General features: G+C 47.3%; 1 protein-coding gene across 11 annotated transcripts in view; it reads right to left on the bottom strand.

Annotated features, from left to right (window-relative positions):
- The window catches only part of foxp1b (forkhead box P1b), a 171,511-nt gene that overhangs the window by 47,396 nt on the left and 102,545 nt on the right, over positions 1-21,570 (bottom strand). For all 11 annotated transcript variants that reach the window (XM_056438293.1, XM_056438292.1, XM_056438294.1 and 8 more), the window contains one exon: positions 6,684-6,818. In XM_056438293.1, the coding sequence (XP_056294268.1) occupies positions 6,684-6,818 (135 nt within the window). The remainder of the gene's footprint in view (positions 1-6,683; positions 6,819-21,570) is intronic.

The raw sequence follows: 21,570 nt of genomic DNA, 5'->3' as shown, positions 1-21,570 counted from the left end.
AGAGCACTTTATATCCCATTTGTTTCATTTGCAATCACCGTGACACCACCTGTCAGTGGGTGGACTGCCGTTTCGGAGCCTCGACTTTTGGCATCAAGTTCTTGTTTTTTTGGCTATCGCCGTTTTTTTTTTTGCAACTAGAAATGACACGAGAGGGTGGAGCTAGGTACGAGCGCATGCTGAAGAAGACGATTACAGGCGACCCCTACCGGACTACGTATCCTCGCCCTACAGCATCCATTTCACTCTAAATGGGGCCATAATTTACTAAATGAACATCGTGATGTGTTGAAGAAGACTTGCAACGAGAGATTGAGACCATGAACTCATATTTACAATGAGGTAATAAATCAAGTGACAAGTAGGGCAAATGTCTCATAGACTTCTATACTGATTGCAGAATCAGTAACTTCTTTTAAATAACTTCTTAAAACCCATTTTTATAAAACAGCTTTTCAGTGATCTAGTCTTTTTATGCAGAACTTTGGTTCCCCTAATTTAGCTGTCTGTTTTTAATTTATTTGGTTTTTAATTAATTAATTAATTTTCCATTTTATTTTTTATTTTAATATATACTTTTAAATGTAATATTGGTTTCTTGCGATTCCACTTGTTTTGCTTTGACTCTCTGTGGAGCACTTTGTAAACATTGTTTTTAAAGGTGCTATATAAATAGAGTTATTATTATTATTATTACTTGTTTTGAATCATCGCCCCCTGATGGCCATTTGAAAGAATGCAAGTTTCCGAAAGATTTTTAAGGCCTGGAGGTTTGTTTGCCGCCTGCTATGAACACTTATCTTTTGGTGGTATCAGTTTCTTAAACCACACAAACTGTGAATGAGTTTCTGCTCTGTGCACAACAACCTGCAGATACCTCCACATTAATAGGCCGGATTAAAGCGGTCGTTGGGTGAATCAATTGGAAATTGCCGATGCTTTGATTTGTCTTTTAAGAAGATGCCGCCACTGTCTCCATCACCCGACACGTTTTCTTCTTCTACACTTCTTATTCTCCCAAATTTATTTCAACTCAATACAATCACTCCGTCCTTTCGTCTCGGCCCCGCGCGTTCACTGTCGCCTCGCCAGTGTTCTGCCGGGCCACGTCGGCCCACTGGCCGGATGGGCCGCCGCCTCCGATCGCCCCGCAGCTCTGGCCGAGCTCCAGCGGCCCGGGCTCCGGCCTAGTGCTCTAATGACTTACAGATTGCAACGCTGTGGTATACATGTGTCAGGACAATGCCACGGGCACGCTGAAGAAAAAGAGGAAAAACGGTAGGCGGGGGGGAGAGAGAGAGAGAGAGAGAGAGAGAGAGAGCCGGCGGCTTCTCCCTGTCCTGTCGGCCCCTGGATTGTGTCACATCTCGCACCCCCACCCCCCTTACCCCCCCAACCCTCTCACCCACCCACCCCGACCGACCGCAAATGAAGGATGTGAAGAGCAAACGTGGGGAGGAGGAGGGGGGGGGGGCGCTCGGCAACTTAAAAGGCTTTCATCCTGTAAACTGAAAAGACATTATCTTTTGACCTGGAGATGCCCTCTGAGAGGCGGTGTGAAAACACACAGAGAAAAAGAGAGAGAGAGAAAGAGAAAGAGAGAGTGTAACGGGAAGAAGAAGAAGAAAAACAAAGTCGAAGAAAAAGAAGTGAGAATTGTGGCTTCAACATGGTAATATCACAGATAAGAGGATTGTCTGCTGGCACGGTTCTTTTAAACATTATCAGCAGCTTCTCCGTGTCTGAAGAATAATAACATGTGATGCACCTTTGACATCATGGAAATGTTCAAAGCAACATGTATCAGACAGTTTCTCATTTAAAAAACAAAAAAAGGCCAACACACAATTGCAATGAACATATAAAAAAGAAGAAAAGAAACCCGTACGGATAAAGATGCTCTTTCAGCTTCCAATACTCTCACTTCAAGACGGAATTTCAAAGCTCTCAATGGCAAGTGAAGTGGCGTTATCATCTTCCTATACCGTTCTCGCTCTGTGTATATATATATATATATACATATAGACACACACACACATATAAATATATATATATACACAAACATATATAAATATATATATATATATAAATATAAATATATATATAAATATATATATATAGACACACACACATATAAATATATATATACAGACATATATAAATAAATATATATATATATATATATATAGACACACACACACATATAAATATATATATATACACACATATATAAATATATATATATATAAATATAAATATATATATAAATATAAATATATATATAAATATATTTATATTTATATATATATATAGACACACACACATATGAATATATATATACAGACATATATAAATAAATAAATATATATATACATAAATATATATACATAAATATATATATATAAATATATTTATATATACATATATATATATATTAAAAATAATAATAATAAAAAAATGTGTATATATATACAGGACTGTCTCAGAAAATTAGAATATTGTGATAAAGTTCTTTATTTTCTGTAATGCAATTAAAAAAACAAAAATGTCATGCATTCTGGATTCATTACAAATCAACTGAAATATTGCAAGCCTTTTATTCTTTTAATATTTAATATTTTTTAATTGCATTACAGAAAATAAAGAACTTTATCACAATATTCTAATTTTCTGAGACAGTCCTGTATATATATATATATGCAGACAATCTGCTCTGAATTCGGCCATTCGCTTATCTCAATACAATCAGCAGCAGACGCACTACTGGCGGCAACCACACAGTCAATGTCATTCAAGCGGCGTCCACACAGCTCGCCGCTGGCACGAATAACCGGTGGCACGAATAACGAGGGCAAATCTCGACAACATAATCCCGGATGGGTAAACACAACAAGCATAATCTCGTCATTACGCCGAGAGCAAAGACGCCGTGTTGACACAGCATCTCGCGCCCGGCTGAACGCCACGTCGTCGGAGAGCGTTCCGATGCCCACCTGGGAGCTCTCGCGACAACGTTTTACAGTCAACCGAGCGACGCGGACAGAACGAGCTCCAATCCCTCCCCCCTCCTCCCCCCTCCTCGGCGCCGGTGGACTATCAGCGAGGGTCCGACAGTGTTGTTCCTAATTACCTTATTTCTCTACACTCCTGATCCTGCGGCAGGCATAATTAGTTACCTGGGGCTGCAATCCAATTTGAAGTGATGACAAGAAAGTGATCCATGAAAAAGTAATAAGTTAAATCCAATTTCAGCCCGCCTCTAATTAAATGCACATGGAACTAATGAGTCAAACCCGACCGTTCCACTGATAATGGTAATTAGCGGGGTGGGAGTCGCCGCGGTCTCTCGTCGCGCCGTAGGTGCGAGGCGAAAAAAAAGGTAAAAAGCAGCGTGGGTTCCTTTAATCACACGTGCGCCACTCCGCCGAGGTCATTTACCGGCTTCTTGACCAGTCCAGTGTGTTTAGCTGTTTGTTTACCGAGGCCTGATTAAAGCGCCTCCGGGCGGCTGCTGCGTGTAGAGGAGGCATCTTCATCAAGGGGGGGGGGGGGGGACCCTGTTGGAGATATAAAAACCAAAGAGCCATTTAATGCTGATCAAGGATCCGGAGGCTTGTTTGACTCATACCCCCCCCCCCCCTTACTACTCTACGCATTTTTTTTCTTCTCTTCTTCTTCTTCTTCTTTTCCTCCTCCTTCTTCTTCCACCTCTTCTCCTTCTCCTCTTCTTCCTCTCCTTCTCCTCCTTCTTCTTCTTCTTCTTCTCCTCCTCCTCTTTTTCTTCTCCTGCTCCTCCTTTTCCTCTTCTTCTTCTTCTCCTCCTCCTCCTCTTTTTCTTCTCCTCCTCCTCTTCCTCCTCCTTCTCCTCCTTCTTCCACCTCTTCTCCTTCTCCTCTTCTTCCCCTCTTCCTCCTCCTTCTTCTTCTTCTTCTTTTCCTCCTCCTCCTTCTTCCACCTCTTCTCCTTCTCCTCTTCTTCCTCTCCTTATCCTCCTTTTTCTTCTCCTCCTCCTCTTTTTCTTCTCCTCCTCTTCCTCTTCTTCTTCTTCTTCTTCTCCTCTTCCTCCTCCTTCTCCTCCTTCTTCTTCTTCCACCTCTTCTCCTTCTCCTCTTCTTCCCCTCTTCCTCCTCCTTCTTCTTCTTCTTCTTTTCCTCCTCCTCCTCCTTCTTCTTCCACCTCTTCTCCTTCTCCTCTTCTTCCTCTCCTTATCCTCCTTTTTCTTCTCCTCCTCTTCTTCTTCTTCTTCTCCTCTTCCTCCTCCTTCTCCTCCTTCTTCTTCTTCCACCTCTTCTCCTTCTCCTCTTCTTCCCCTCTTCCTCCTCCTTCTTCTTCTTTTCCTCCTCCTCCTCCTTCTTCTTCCACCTCTTCTCCTTCTCCTCTTCTTCCTCTCCTTCTCCTCCTTCTTCTTCTCCTCCTCTTCCTCCTCCTTCTCCTCATTCTTCTTCTTCCACCTCTTCTCCTTCTCCTCTTCTTCCCCTCTTCCTCCTCCTCCTCCTTCTCTTCCTCCTCCTCCTTCTTCTTCTTCTTCCTTTCAGATGTTCTATACACACACCGTGCTTCGTTATTTTTTGGGGGGGACTTGAATAAGAAGGAATTGGAACGTGAGTCACATCTCCAGATGAGGGAGAGTCTCTCGACGCGTCTCCTCGTGCCTAATAGGCAAGACGGCCGAGATGAATGGAGCCCGCGTCCAGAGATCAGGTGTTTTTTTTATTTTTTACACGGCCTCGTCGTAATTGTGGGGCCGACGTCGTTCGACGAACCGACGGAGGATCGTTAGCGCGGGCCGCGTGACGGAGACGGCGAGCGTTCGCCGTGTGAAGGGGGTCTCCGGGTGTTTTGTTCTTAAAAGAGGAAGTGAGATGAGACTCTCACAGCCTTTGGAGTTTTCACGAAATGTGTTTGTGTGTGTGAGAGAGAGAGAGGAAGAGAGAGAGAGAGAGAGAGCAAGAGCAGACGGAAGAAGAAGAAAGAAAAAAACACAACAAAAAACAAATGCAATACATCCTCCGCACACTGATGTTTATGCATGAACTCCTGGCTGTAAACTGTGTGTGTGTGTGTGTGTGTGTGTGTATGCGGTCGCCGTGTGCTTAATTAGCACAATATGCAATTCTGAGATAAACAAACACTCGTCCGGGACCTGTGGCTTGTTTCTTCATAATGGCAGCTTCCACGCAACACACGACATTAAGAGAGCAGCCAATTTACGGGCGGTCGGTTAGATACTACAGCGAGCTCTGTGCCCTCTTCACAAGAAGGGGAGGAGGAGGAGGAGGAGGAGAAGCGGGGGGGGGGGGGGAAGGGCCCCGGCTCTCTTTTCAATAACTGAGTGACAGCTTGGCCGAGCTCTCCGTATACATTAATAAATTAGAATTTTAATTTCCTCTTTGTCTGCAGGAGATGGTCTATGTACCAACAACTGGCTGTACGCTGGTATCTGCCGCTGTGGTCCCCTCTGTTGACCTCTGTAGCACAATTCCAACAGTTTAGTCTGATCCTTTCAACTTAGTTGAATCCTGACAAATATGCACACAACTGAAAGGTCATCACAGTCATACTTTCTTCCTCTGCAGCGGATCCTGAAGACATCTGCACAACAAAGAGGCTTTTTTTTCTCCCCGCAACCTGACATTAGACCTAGCTGCTACAATAGCTCATTAAAAAGGGCCCCCGATGGGATAGTAAGGGTATTAAATATTATATACACACACACACACACAGAGAGAGAGAGAGAGCAGGGCCTCCGTATTAATTACCAAATATGCCCTGAAGTCGTTTGCGATTTCACACTGACACAAACAACCGCTTGTTCAAACACAAAAGACGTACATCTCCGAGGCAGCTGATCCGGGATGACCGTAAATATCGCACCGGAACAGCGGCGCTCGTATTTCCGAGCAGAGCGAGATGAAGAGATCAACAACATAAGAACAACAACAAAAACTGACGGTTTCTTTTTTTTCATCGCATCACAAAAGGCGTTCCAAAAAAAAAGTCGACCGGCCCCCTCGCCTCTCTCCACGTCACCTGGATTGCCCAACACACACACACACACACACACACACACACACACACACATATCCATGAGTGTGTGTGTGTGATGAAAGCATGGAGGTTCCTCTGCTTGACCGGATTCGCATCTCCGTGAATCTCTCTCTCTCTTTCTCTCTCTGTCTCTCTCTCTCTCTCTCTCGCTCCCTCTCTCTCAGTCTCTCTCTCGTTTCCACACTTTCTCCTGCTTTCACCTCCTTAACCAAGTGCATTGAGTGAGAGTGAAAACAGAGTCACTGCACTGGAATGACACCGAGGTTGTTTCAGGTCTATATATTGTGGAGATCTAAATGCTACAGCTAGTGTCCTCCGTCAAGATTTAGATGACACACGGTTGATTGTGTGTGTGTGTGTGTGTTGCTAAATCACACACACGGTTGCAAATGTTGCCGATTTTCTAATTTCCTGTTTGTGAACTCAGGCCAGCGGCGTGCTTTTCCTCGCATGCCGTGTTCCAGAGCGAGTTGCACAAGTTCCGCTCTTTTCTCACTTTTTCAGATTTTTCTCTCTCCCTTTTCTGACATTTTATTTTTCCGCCGTGCGTCATTTTATGACCCGCAAAGTGAAATCGGCGAGTCGTCTGTTCGTCGTCGCGGGGGGGAAATAAATAAGAGAGTTTCTGACGGTACCTGGAGGCTTTGCTGCTTGTCTTTGGGGGACTTGCGGCCGGTGTTTTGTTGAGACTGCTGCTGCTGCTGCTGCTGTTGTTGTTGTTGTTGTTGTTGCTGCTGCTGGAGGAGTATCTGCCGTGCCACTTGGAGAGCCTAATAAAGAGAAATGCATAAAGAGATTAGAAAAAAGAGAAAATGTAAACAGTGGAATAGAACTTGCTAGAAGCAGATATGCTAAAAGTCCCTCGAAGACACTTTGATGCTTATCGTGGGAGCAGATGTATCCACTTACAACAATATCCCCGTGGCCTCCCGATAGATAACACACACACACACACACATTACGGAGCATCTTTTCATACTTTCCCATCCGCGGTCATAAATCTTAGAGGCTGACAATAAACGATCCCACCACTAATGCACACCGGGAACAATAATCACATGTCAAAACAAATTCACGGAGAAGAAGATGAAGAAGACAAACACACACACACACACACAGAGAGGGAGGGGAAAAAAGACGAAATAAAAGCAAGCCAGAAGAAATATTTATCTGTTGATTAGTTGCACTCACAGCAAACACAAACAGTCAGAGACACTATCAGCGTCTTTTGATCCTTTAGCTCAGTCAAAGTCCCCAAATAAAAGGCTTTTATGGCCGCTCCGAATGTCTGTTAAAAGGACACGGCCTTCTCAGTGGAAAACAAAACACACATGTTTATTGCTCCAGCTACTCCCTTTTCCCTCGCGATAAATAATCAAACATGCCATCCAGAGCAAACAAAGCTGGAGAGAGAGAGAGAGAGAGAGAGAGCTGGAGGGGGGGGGGGGGGACACACACAGCGGTCTTGAAAAACGGTCAGCGATACCAAGAAAAGCAAGCGCCGTGTTCCCACAGCGAGCTGGCCGGCCTCACACCTCCACCAGTAAACCATCTGGGTAAATAACTGGCCTCATTCTTTCCGTGTTCCTCAGACGATCACTCCCCGCAAATTAAACAAACAGCCGGGGCACATCCGAGCCCATCGCGCACACACCGGAGATCTGGCGGGGCTTCCCCCCCGCCCGCTCAATTATTTGAGGGGATCGCAGGAATTAGCGAGAAAAAAAAGGAAAGGGCGGAACGTAGAGAGAGAGAGGGAGAGGGAGAGGGAGAGGAGAGAGAGAGAGAGAGAGAGAGAGAGAGAGAGAGGGAGAGAGAGAGAGGGAGAGGGAGTGAGAGAGGGAGAGAAAGGGAGAGGGAGAGAGAAAGGGAGAGGGAGAGAGAGAGACAGGAGAGGAGGAGAGAGAGAGGAGAGGAGAGAGAGAGGTAGAGGAGAGAGAGAGAGGAGGGAGAGAGAGGAGAGAGAGAGAGAGGAGAGAGAGAGAGGAGAGAGGAGAGGAGAGGGGAGGAGAGGAGGGGAGAGGAGAGAGAGAGAGGAGAGGGAGGAGAGAGGGAGAGAGAGGGAGAGAGACAGGGAGAGAGAGAGAGAGATAGAGGGAGAGGGAGTGAGAGAGGGAGAAAGAGAGAGGGAGAGAGGCAGAGAGAGAGAGAGAGAGGGAGAAAGAGAGAGGGAGAGAGATAGAGGGAGAGAGAGGGAGAGAGACAGGGAGAGGGAAAGAGATAGAGGGAGAGGGAGTGAGAGAGGGAGAGAAAGAGAGAGGGAGAGAGAGAGAGGGAGAGAGAGAGAGGGAGGGAGGGAGAGAGACGAAGAAGAAGAAACAAGTTAGAGCGACGTGTGAACGAGGGAGTGAAACCTGAGAACGACTGTGTGAAAAAGTGAGAGATCTCTGCAGGGAAAAGGGCGAACAGAAAGCTCAGTGGACGGATGAAAAGACCAGAGATAACTTTGGTCTTAGTGCCGGTAAAGTCGGACGAGACTTTAAGACGGAAAGGCAGCAGACAGTCGGAGGGTGGGAGCGAGCAGCTGTATGATGATCTCTCTGTCTGCGTGTGTGTGTGTGTGTGTGTGTCTAAGTGTTGACCCTGCCAAACGCACGGCTGTCGGATGACATCATGGGGCATGGAGATGACCACGGGCTCCAAAGAGGCCACACTCCTCGCCGTTTCACCGCACTTCACGTTAAAGTGCGTGAATTGTCCTTCTGTGCGTCCGTGACGAGGATCGATGCGCGGCAGCGTCTCTCATTCGGCACGCCGAATTGTTCCCCGCTTTTAAGTTCAAGTTCGCGGAGGCTTTGGGAACCCCCTTCCCGACAGGCGAGCACGCTCATAAGGAAAGTGTACAAATTGATATTGTGCGAGCGAGAGTCACTCTCACGCGATCATCATATTTACATCTTACGGTTCGGAAAAAATATTCTCACGCTTCGCCTCGTAAAGTTCAGCTCAATCGTTTTATGGATCTTCAAACTAAAAACAGATCAATGGTAAGCTTTAAAAAAATTGTTTTTAGTCCATCAAATTTAAGAAATGCCTTTTAACCCTCCTGTTACCTTAACATTTACTAACATATTTTACCCTCGGGGTCAATTTGACCCCAGCAATTAAAACCTCCAGAAAATTATTAGAATTAATATTGTTTCCCAAGTTTAAGTGTGAGGTACTTTATGTTTGTTTGTTGACTACCTAAATAGCCCTTTAAAGATATAAAAAAGTTGATATTTCTTATATGTTTGACACAGTGAAAAACAGTCTGGGGTCAAATTGACCCCAAAGGACACCGACATTAAACATTGAATGGGGTCAAATTGACCCGAAAGGTAACAGCAGGGTTAAATGAAAAAATAAATAATGACCTTGTTTCTAAAGTAAAAAAATTTAATAAATGTAAAAACTAATGATTGATTGATTGAATTCAGCATCAAATCATAACAGCAAAGTTACCAGAGGTCAATATTACGGGTCTGTGGTTTACACAAGAGTTTTTAACATTCTGATCTTCTAAGTGGCGAAATGTGACGACTAAACATCCTCACTGGAACACGAGTCCGCCGTTATCTGACTTTACTTCTGCCGAACGCATGTACACTTCCAGAAAACTGAGAATAATTTCGGGGACAAAACATGAACCATGAATTCCATTTTTCCAAAGCCGTTTTTCATCTGCATCTATAATCCAAAGACAAAAAATCCCATCAGATTTTTCTGACGAAGGAATTAACGGGACGCTAACTTCAAAAATGCACCACCCCTCCAGCACTCTGTTTCTAACCCCTTCCTGACCTTCTTGCCTAGGCCACACCCCTCTTCATACTCGGCCTTCATTTGGATCTCACCTCCATACCGGGTCACTTTTTCTACGTGGTGGTGACGCTATCGCAGTGTAAAAATATGCCACCGACAGACACATCAACACCCAGAAAAGCACTCAAAACCACCTCTGTGGTGGTCCCCGGTCCCAGTAGGTGCCTCCAGGACCACATTTGGACCAGAACACACACGCACAATACACACACACACACACGCCGTCTGTAAATATGAATAGAACTGGGGTGAGCCGCTGCAGCGTCATGAACCGAGAAACAGCGCTTGAGTGACTCAGACAGCGGAACGCTGATAATTCAAAAGTCAATTCAAGAGCCCCAAAAAGAAAAAAGAGAAATAAAATAAAATGCTGTTACAAAACCGTTCCGCAACGCCCAAGGCGTGGTATTCCGGGCACGCTGGAGAGTAAACAAAGTTGTCTGTTTTCTATTCCCCTGTAACTGATGACACATGCAGAGTGTGTGTGTGTGTGTGTGTGTGTGTGTGTCTGGGTTTACAATCGAGGGTGTTGGAACAAAGAGAGTTGAGTCAACAGGATATGATAGGAGAGTCAGACAGTAATGGATGAAGTGATGTGTTTCTGGGAAGTCTGTTCTCTGTCATCTTCGTTTTCAGCACAGAAAGTTAAGGCCAGCAGATTCAGAGATTGTTCCTTTTTAAAAGCGGGATTGTCTGTCGTCAGGACTGCAGGCCCCGATTTGTAGAAACGCAAAACAACGACCGGCTGTGGACGACGGGGGCAGCCAAAAGTATTTTAGACGTCTAAAAAATAAAAAAATAATCTGTTTTAGTGGACACTATATTTAATTTGCCTCTTAGTGAGTCATCTACGCTCTCTTCAAAGCCTCCTTTCACAAAAAGGGTCTGTGTCGCCAGGCAGAACTCGGTGGAGCTGCTGGTTCGGTGAGTCACTCTGGCGTTATTAACTCGGGTGAATCCGTAATAACCCCTACGTAGCGGGAAGGACGCAACCATGTGAACGATGACGGCTCCTCGGAGCGGTGAACAAACCGCCGTCGTTTAAAAAAATGATTCCTCCCAATTAAAAGCGAGGGCGACGATTATGTGACGGTGCACTGGGAAAGTAGAGCCAACGATCTTCTTGACAAAAGGCTAATTAACTGAAATTATGCCGCTGCCAGCACAGGTCTGGATATGCTCTCTCAAGGACTCGTTTTTTTATTTTATTTTAAAGCTAAAAAGATGCAAGATGAGTGTAAAGTTGCGTCCACGGTGAGGAATGTTGCACTCGTGTTTGATTTGATTATTATTTTTCCCAAGCCACTGGAGCATGCCTTTGAGAGGCCTAATGCTGGGCTAAAATAACTCATTGTGAACTGTCACTGCGATGTTTACTCAGCACCCACTCCTCTATTTCAGAGCTGTGCCCCCACCCACCCACACCCACCACACACACACACACACACACACACACACACACACACACACACACACACACACACACACACACACACACACACACACACACACACACACACACACACACACACACACACACACACACTCCTCCTCCTCCTCCTCCTCCTCCTCCTCCACTGGAATGTATCTTCTTTTGATCTTCCATTCAGAAGGTACTGGACGCTCGATAGACGGAGCGGGTGGAAGAGCTCCTGACAAAATGGGAGAGAGCTGGAACCTCGATCTGAAGAATAAAGACGGACAGACGGCCGAGACAACATGCTGACCCCCCCCCCCCCCCAGACAGATGAGGTTTAACTCCTCGGTGAATGGACTGAGAATGACGACTGCTCCTCGAGGACTAGACGCCTACCTCCACACATCATACTCACTGTTTCTGGGTCTGCATACACACAAGTACACACACACACACACACACACACATGATGGAGGGAGTGAACCCTCCAGGTGCTTTTGATTATTATAAAAACACCCTCAAGCACATGACACCATTTTTTTTTGTTTCCCTTCTTTTTTCATCGGCAACAAAGCCGGTGCACATTTTCATACCCTTGTCATTTGGCGGCCCTCTTCTATATCCCCCATCTCAAAGTTCACAGCCTCCCCCCCCCCCCAACGCAATGTAACTTCCTCAATAAACAACAGGCCTTTTTCATTTCTAAATCTGCATCGACTTTCACACCGTATGAGCAAACAGAGGCAGCCGCGTCTCTCTCGTGTCCCCGGGCTATCGCGCTGCGATAAGGGAACCGCCGAGCAGCGCATGTCTCTATGTGCAGTCTGCACATGTGGATTATTTACAGGCTGTGGGGTTTGATGCTGCTAAAGCCAGCTCTGGGCGGCTGACAAATCCTCTCGCTCGGAGCATCGCCACGCAGTCAAGTCGCTCTCTGACGAACCCCCCCCCCCTACGACGTAAAGCAGGACATTATTTCAGATGCGTGTCCCTTTGAGCTTCTTCTTATGCGACCTCACTGACCCCGCGCTGCCGAGTCGAAGTGGAAGAGGGGCGTTTGTTCGGGTCCCATCGCCCTCAGAGAGAACCTCTTCAGGTTCTCCGAGCGTCCGACCGGCTCCTCTCGCCACACGTCTCGCGTGGAAGAAGACCTCGAAGAACGTGAAATGCTTTCCCGAGCAGATTGCTCCTAATTGCTAGAAGATGTGCAGGCAGGTGTAACCGGATCCCTGCGGCCACTCGGAGGAAGGGATGACGGGACGTTGCATCTGTTTCCGTGCATGTGTGTGTGTGTGTGTGTGTGTGTATTTACTCAGTGGCCATATTTATTTTTTTCTTTTCTCGCCAGGCATTGTTAGTCAGGAGAGCGTGGCTCAGAGACAGCCCAGTAACAACACGACTAATAGGTTAGCTCTTAATGCAGTCCGGCTCTGAAGACACCGGGGGCGCCTGCGGTCTCGCTCTGCAGCCTCTGCGTGGATGGGGGGGGTCCGACACACTAAATGTCAAGGTTATCTGCTTGACTCTCTGACTGATCGCACGTCTCGACTCACCTGACATTTATCACTCGTGCCGTTTTCCTTTTCCAAAGACAAGCCCTCCCCCCTCCCCCCCCCCCTCCCACCCACCCTCCACTCCTCAGTGGGCGAACCCCCGAAACCGCGGAGCCCCGGCTCTCCTCCCACCAGCTCTTCTGAACACAAGGTCGCTCACGCACGTCGGGGCTATCGTAGCCGGCGGCGGTGGAATCGGCGTTCGCCGGGTTTCCGACTATCCACGCGGAGAGTAATGGAATTCACTTGGAATACTTGACATTTTAATTGAAATCATCGAATTCTTTGTATTTTATTTCAGCGTCGAGAGGCGATTTTTAAACATGTACGCGGATAAGCATTGAGGATCGTGTCTATTTATATTAATTGCATCCCTCCCCCCCCCCTCCCTTCTCTTTGCCTCAGTAATACGGACGTTTATCTGCAATGCAAAGCGGGGACAGTCTGCTTTCCCAGTGAGTGTGTAATTAATGCCATTTCCAAAAAGCCACTCCACTTGGGGAAACAGGCCCCCGACGCTGGAAACCCGGCGCACTCCGGGGCCCTCGCAACAACACTCTCCGGTCTGTGTTTAGATTCCCAAAACTAATTCATGTTGAATACATAAATAAATCAACGTTTCATACCCACTCCCCCGACCATTAGATTTGCCTTCCTTTGCTGCACTTTTCAACTAATCCATTAATATTTATGACAACACTAAACATTTAAAATATCCACGTTTAAACAATAAGGCAGTGCGTTACACAAGACCAAATCTGACTTTTTTTTAAAAAGCCTGTTTTGTTTGTCCATATACCCCCCCCCCGCCCTCTTGTAACCCCCCCACCCCCCCCCCCCCCACCCCCACCCCTCTCCCCATAACAGCTTTTGGAGGACAATCAAAAATAACTGACTGTAAGAAAAACAAGAAGAAAGCAAAGTTATTAACTGCGAGTGTAGATAGACGAGAGGGGGCTGTGAAGCAGGACTGATGATGGAGGGAGTGGAGTGGAAAGGGGGAGAGGACAGAGTGTGTGTGTGTGTGTGTGGTGGGGGGGGGGGCACAAACAGATGGAGAGAGAGAGAGCGAGAGTGAAACATAGAGGAGAGGTAAAAGATGGAGAGAGAGAGAGGGGGTGGGAGCAGAGGGGGAGGTTGCAGGAGGTGCAGAGGGGAGGGTAAACAGGCGGTTCGGGGGCGCTCCGAGCCTGGTACAGAGGGGTCACGCCCCGCCCCCCTCCCCTCCCCTCCCCTCCAACCGCGGCCGAGGTCGGCTCGGCCACGCCGGCTTCCGTTCGCTGTGCGCTCGCCGTTTGTTTGGATCCCTCCCGGCCTCGCTCAGCCCGGCAGCTTACCGACAGATGGCCAGAGACAGGCCTCTCTATTCAGAGGAGGACCGCACCGAGGAGGAGCGGCCACACAAGACACACAGAGACACACAAGATGCACGAGACACACAGAGACACACAAGACACACAAGACACACAAGACACACAGAGACACACAAGATGCACAAGATGCACAAGACACACAAGACACACAAGACACACAGAGACACACAGAGACACACAAGACACACAGAGACACACAAGATGCACGAGACACACAGAGACACACAAGACACACAAGACACACAAGACACACAGAGACACACAAGACACACAAGACACACAAGACACACGAGACGCACACAAAACACACACGAGAGGCAACGCGGGCATGCAAATGACACACGCTGCAAGGAAGGTTGCAAAGAAGAAGAAGGAGGAGGAGGAGGAGGAGGAGAAGAAGAGAGAGGAGGAGAAGAAAAAGAGGAGGAGAAGAAGAAGAGGAGGAGGAGAATAAAAAGAGGAGGAGGAGAAGAAGAAGAAGAAGAGGAGGAGAAGAAGAAGAAAAAGAAGAAGAGGAGGAGGAGAAGAAGGAGAAGAAGAGGAGGAGAAGGAGAAGAAGAAGAAGAAAAAGAAGAAGAAGAAAAAGAAGAAGAAGAAGAGGAGGAGGAGAAGAAGAGGAGAAGAAGAGGAGGAGGAGAAGGAGAAGAAGAAGAAAAAGAAGAAAAAGAAGAAGTAGAAGAAGAAGAAGAAGAAAAAGAAGAAGAGGAGGAGGAGGAGAAGAAAAAGAGGAGAAGAAGGAGAAGAAGAAGTGGAGGAGGAGAAGGAGAAGAAGAAGAAGAAGAAGAAGAAGAAGAAGAAGAAGAAAAAGAAGAAAAAGCAAAAAGAAGAAGCAAAAAGAAGAAGAAGAAAATAAAAGCAGATGAGACAACAAGGCACACACACACACATGCAGCGTGTTGTCGGATTCTACCAAACAACTTCCCCGGGATGATTAAATAAGCCAACAGATCTGAGTGAAAAGCGTTTCTTCCCCCCTCGACATTATTAAAAGGAATATTCTGTGTTTATTGCAGCTTTAGTGCGGTGTAAACTCATAAACACCCTCCCCGAGTACAAGAGGAGCTGTCAGCTAAATATTGTTCCTCTCATGAGTCGCTCTTCCGCCTCAATTACGCCTTTCAACTTCCCGGGCTCAGTATGATGAAGTGGCAGTAAAAATCATTCACATTAATACACCATTGTGCATCTGCTGCTAAAGGTAATTAAAGAAGTAAATGACTCATAAGAATAGACGTATTAGCCACAAAATGGAAGGCAACCGGGCTGCCTCGTGAAAACGTGTACCATTAAGATACTGCATTCTCATATCGGGGGTAATCAGCTCCACGAGCCCGATGCTGATTTAATCCACTCCAGTGGAAAGCCTATCAGCGCACAGCCGCGTGTCACCTCGTCTCCCCGCCAGGAGCCGGGGCGGCTCCCGCATCGCCCGCCAATGGCTCCACTAAAAAAATAGTTTAAAAAATAAAAAGGAGGGTGGTCACACGCGGGCGAATCAGTCGGAGGAGCGGTCGGCACTTCGGTGTCATTTTAGAGGCAGATGGGGAAAAAAATAAGAGTGTGGGAGTGAGAGGAGGATAACATGAGCTAAAGGGAAGAGAGGCTGTGGGGGGAAAAAAATAAATAATGGGATCTGGGAACGATGCAGCGGGCAGATCTCAGCAGCCCGCCTCTCCCTGACCTTAGCCTTTCTTTTATTCTCTCTCTCTGAGCGTATGATGCCTCCGGATGCCCGCCGCTGAATACAGCGATCATATCCGTCAAGTTGATAAAGTGGGAGCGGGGAGAGAGAGTGTGCCGGGCGCTTAGGCGGACGGTTAGAAAACACACACTGCACGCACCCCCCCCCCCCACCACCTATCCCCCGATTGCCTCAGTGTTGGAAGTGTTGCAGCACTTCGTAGCAGGGGGGTGATGGGGGGGGGGGGTTGTGCTTGGGAAAATGGGCGCTCCCAAAAATCCAGCGTGAGACCCAGAATACTGCGAGCGGATATTTTTTTCTTTTTTTATTCATGCGCGAATGATATTGTTTAGAATGGGAAGCTGGATCCGTTCGGGTCTCATAGACATGGGAGGACTCGACATCATTGCTACACCCGGGACGATCCGGTAACCCCCCCCACCCACCCCCCCACCCCGGCTAAATCTTCCAATTTAGTCGTGGTGAATATAGATGAATGCGATCGGCGCGCCCGCTATAGAATAGCGCCGGAGGAAGAGGGGTAGGGGGAGCGAACCGTGCGGCCCCCGCGACGCCGGCTGACCGCTCTCGGGCCTCGGCGGCGCCACGGGGAGCGTTGATTAACTTGTGTGTGTGTGTGTGTGTGGGGAGGCAAAAGTAACTTGTGGGGATGAATAATCCCACTAATCAGTATGGCGCACAACAGCGGAACCGCCGAAAGCTTGTTTTGATTCGAGATGACATCCGGCACCAAAAGAGTCGGGCGAGTATCTCCTCATCTCCTCTCAAAGTATCCCGTTTCATCGAGACACTAAAATCGATGATTTCTCTTCTTTTTTTCTCCCGGTGAACCGTGCATAAAACAAACGCACCCGCAGCCTTTATGGTCGGGTCTTTACGTGTTCCACTGTACATCTCTTCCCAATGACGCTCACTGGCTTGAACTGTCGTGACCTGAGACACAACATGAGCTGCCAGGGGGAGAATTCCCAGTGTGTGTGTGTGTGTGTGTGTGTGGAGAGCGAAGGAGAGGATTTTCTATAAATCACGAGGCCAGTGCAATTGGCTATGGATTGAGTTGCAGCGGGGAGAGAGACAGCTCCCTGGGAATAGCAGTGTCTCTGTTGAAGTCATTCCAAGATGGGTAATATGATCCGATGCCGCCAGGAATAAAGAAAGGGAAGAGAGAGAATAGCAGGAGAGAGAAAGAAGAAAAATAAATAAATCGGATCTGCTCCGGCCGTAAAGAGGAGTAATCTTCAGCGGGGTCAGACACATCGCCCGTCACACCGGACCGTAATGTATTAGAGTCGGGTGACGTGACCCGTGGTGGGCCCTGATGGGTTTCTGTTGGGGGGGATGGGTGATTTAAAAAAAATAAAAATAAAACATCTTCATTGACATCATAGGAAGATGTGGAAGGTGTGTGAGGGAGCAAGGAATTGCCAATTCTGGTGCCGATGAAGATGAAGATCTTCACTCATTCTGGACACATTTCCACCACATGACATGACATCTCTCCTCTCCTCTCCTCTCCTCTCCTCTCCTCTCCTCTCCTCTCCCCTCCCCTCCTCTCCTCTCCTCGAAACTAGAGGTAGTACCTGGTGCAGTAAGACAGACTGGTCAGTGGGACGTCCTACACAAACCCATCATTTGGGTTATAACGAGCTGGCGTACATTTTCTTCATCCACTGGACCGAGAAATTTACGCAGAATGACTCCGTATAAAAATTGCAGTCGTTCGCTCCCCCGTATAATACCGGCAAAAATCCCAAAACCCTCGAGGGCCAACGGTTCAGCAATGCGTAACGCAGTGATGGAAACTGAAATACCCCACGGCCACGAACTCGACAAACTGATGTGCATTGCATGCATTCAATGTATTTAACCGACTAAATGGCGATGTATTTGTATTTAGTGGAGAGGGCCTGTACGTGGCTAAAAAGTGAAATAAATTGTCATTGTGGATTTGGCTAGTAAGAGTAGTTCAGTCCCTGAGGCTCACTGCTACAGTATCTCAGCTTCATCCCTGTCGCTACCACTCAAACATGGACGGATGGATGAAAAGTGGCACGGCGGGCGGTTTAAATGCTTTTGTTTAAATGCAACATGTTCCCGCCCCTCTGGCTGCAGCCAGTTTACATGAAGTTTGATATATAACTCACCTGTTGACGGTATTTCTGCATTGATCTGGACTAAACCGGTTCATTCTTTAAGTAAAAGAGTCAAAGGAGGAGCTGGGACTCCAATGCCTTTTCGAGACAATTAACACAATTAACACCATTAACACCATTGACACCCATTTAAGGACAAATCCACGATTCTGAGTCGCTCTCTGGATCCATCGATACAATCTGGGGCCATCAGAAGTACACATCCACAGAGTGTTTATGGACTAACAACTCGTGAAATAAGCACTTTTCCGAACCCCCTCGAGCTTCATTAACATGCGAAGTGCAGTGCGGAGGCGGAATTGGCCGCCCTCAATCTGCCGGAGCCACCTTCAGCTTTAGGCGCCGAGACCCGCACGGCTGCAGGCTTCAATAAATGTCGCCAGAGAAGACGATCACAACTCAAATTAAGTTATGCGCTAAGCTGGAAGGGTTTACATAAACATGTGGTGGAAATATTAAACAACGACAAATCCGGGTAGGTAGAAACGCGAGAGGAAAAAAAAAAAAAAACGATGGCCAAAAAATAATAAAACTGAAAAAAACCATTTGAATTAGTGCAATTGTGTGAATAATATGTCCAGATGTTGAATTGTCATTGATGACTGAACATTGCATATATACAATAAATCACCGTCCCTGCTTCTTTCTTTTTTTTTCCCAGAGGGAGGCACTTAGCAGCAGTTGGTGTGAAGAAGAGGTAAAAGTAAAATGCAGGCGGCAGAAGTAGCTCAAACAACAAGCTCTGCAGGAACCAAGGGCATGTGGGCTATAGAGCTGCTGGGGCGGTGGGTGGGTGGGGGGTGGGGGGGGGGATGACAGACTGCTGTTCAACTCCATTAGCCGCTATGTGAGAGGGGTGCATCTAGCAGCACACGACCTGTGAAGAATCTTAGATCTCACTCTATCTCGGAATGGGGACTGCCGCATTAATTCTGGGAAACTGTAATCTCTCAAGCAAATCAAATTACTCTCATTAAGCGCGCGAAGAAAACTGCCTCCGTAATAAGTATGTAGAAAAAAAAGTATTTATTACCAATAATCACCCCTATGATATGAGCCGGCTTACAACGGCTTTTTTTATTTTTGCTGATTAAGTTTAAAAAACGGGGGGGGGGGGGGAACAAGGAAGGGCACATGCTCACGGACGCATAGACGTGGCTTTGGCACACACACACACACACACACACACACTCATGCACACCTCATGGACTTTATGAGAGTGGTTGATACAGTGATTAAAGGGGAGGGTAGCGGGACACGAGGGCCTTGCAGAGGACGCGCCTCGCCTAGTCATAAAAACACACCTTTGTCTTTAAGCCGGCAGCAGAATGGCTCTCGGCGGGTTCACCCGGAGGTGAGCCGCTAAAAGGATTTACATGCAAAGCAGCACATGTCATCGGCTCAGACGGCCGCGCTGCACTGCGACTCGGCGTGCGCGCCCCGCGTGAGGTCGGCGGCCGGCCCCGACCCCGGCGGCCGCCGCCGCTCTCTCTTAACAACGTCGTTTCTGAAATGCACACAGCTGCTGCAGACACCTCTTTTTTCTTCTTCTTCCTCCTCCTCTCTACCATTTGCATAATTTGTGTACGTACACGCCTAACTACTCCACTAAACAGCCAACAGTATGTTAATGTTATGCATTATGTTTTTTTTGGAGTTTTTTTCATGAACAGTAAATAAAGCTAAATAGCATCGTGGGTTTGACGACTCTGGTGGGAGGCGAAGTCTTGGCTCTTCTTCCAGGATATGACGTCATTCCACGGGCGCGCAGGCTGCAGACTGTAATTGCCCTGCTGGCAAATGGAAGAGACGCAGATGTCCTCCAACCCGGTTTCTACCATTTGATTCTTTATTCACATAAAGCGATTAATTACATCGGAAAAAAGAAAAAAAAGAAGAAGCAAAAAAGACGGTTAACAAAAACACATCAAAATGGGTGATAAGAACGATTTGCCTTCGACAGAATCAATTAGGACGGAGGGTCAGTGGGTCATTCATTTACTGGTTCGGCATAATTACCTGTTTTTATTCCCCCTCATTTACTTCTTTGTTCATCTGGGACACGGATGTCCCCGCAAACCAAAAGAAAGCAGGTTTTTTTTGGGGGGGGGGTGGATTATTCAAATTAAACATTGATTCCTGAGAGAAATGACGACAATGCCGCCGAAGCTAATGTGTTCCAAAAAACAACCTCCCCCTGAAGCAGAATGACGGAGGATTCCATTAGACGTCAGCCTACATACTGTATGTTTCTATCGGACTCGCCGCAATCAGGTAGGGAATAAAGAAATTTAAAAAACATCCCAAATCCCAATAGAAATCACGGTTTGATCTTGTGGAATATGAATTATGATGACACGTATGCCTCCACCTGACATGAGTGCTTGGCAAGAGGACAGGTTGCAGCAGACTGTTGCCCCGTGGCTACAAATCTCTGCCGCTCTTCTCTCGACTGTCTATCAAAAAGAGGCCCGTCTGTCTCGTCGGCTGCTCACAGTGGGTAAAGGGGAGGGGGGCATCATGGCCGACTGCAGACGTAAAAAAAAAAGACATTCATACACGGCATTAATCCTATAGAACGTCGAAGAAGGTGGCGGTCTTTTAACAGGCGGGAGCATTTATCAATCCATAAAAGCAGACTTGGTTAATCCGCTTGCAGAACGTCACATCTTCAGTCTGATTTTCCCAGCTGCTCCTGAACGCATCATCTCACTCTTCCGGTAAGCTCTGGTTGCCAGCTCAACAGCGAGCATGACTTCTTCCTCTCTCCCTCCCGCTCCCTCTTGCTCAGTGTGTCTCATGTATAGTTATCCCCCTGCCTCCCTTAATGATAACGATACATGCAACAAGTGTAGTTTATTTGCTAGGTTGGAGGCAGGTCTAAGTGGGTTAGATGCGCATCGACGCTCGCGCTTATCAAGCTCAGACAGCTATGCTAGTTAGCCCGCCCTCTCCCGTAGTCGGAGCGCTACAGTCAGCTGTTAGCTGTGCCCGGTAACCGTGCAGCCGGATGGTTGGGTAACTGTTCGCAGGAGTCGTAAGTCTACACAGAAGCCCGCTGTGCACCAACCACTTCACGTTTGAACCAGTTTTCCTGCTCAGCGACACACCCGCTGAGGAACACACCCTGGTTATCGGGAGCTCTATAGTCAGGAGCGTGAAAATACGGACCACCGTGTGCCTCCCGGGGCCAGAGCGGAGTCTTGTTTGAAGCTGCTGGCTAAGGATAAGCGGAGATACAGTCAGATTGTAATACACGCCGGTGGTAATGAACTCACTAAAATTAATGTGGAATCGGTGTGTGCTTATGCCAAGGCGTTGTCGGACACCGTAATTTTCTCTGGCCCTCTCCCAAATTTGCAGACAGGCACGAATTGTAGGCCGAATGTCGTCTTTCAACCGCTGGCTGTCGAGGTGGTGCCCAGCGAATAATGAGACAACTGGAAGACTTTCTGGGAAAACCTGATCTGATGAGGAGGCGGCATTCATCCCACGTTGAGGAGCAGCGTCTCATTTCTGC

Source organism: Pseudoliparis swirei, chromosome 18 (assembly GCF_029220125.1).
Source record: "Pseudoliparis swirei isolate HS2019 ecotype Mariana Trench chromosome 18, NWPU_hadal_v1, whole genome shotgun sequence".
In the NCBI taxonomy this organism is placed as follows: Eukaryota; Metazoa; Chordata; class Actinopteri; order Perciformes; family Liparidae; genus Pseudoliparis; species Pseudoliparis swirei.
The sequence above is the reverse complement of the archived record's forward strand: the minus strand, read 5'-3'. Positions and strand labels throughout refer to the sequence as shown.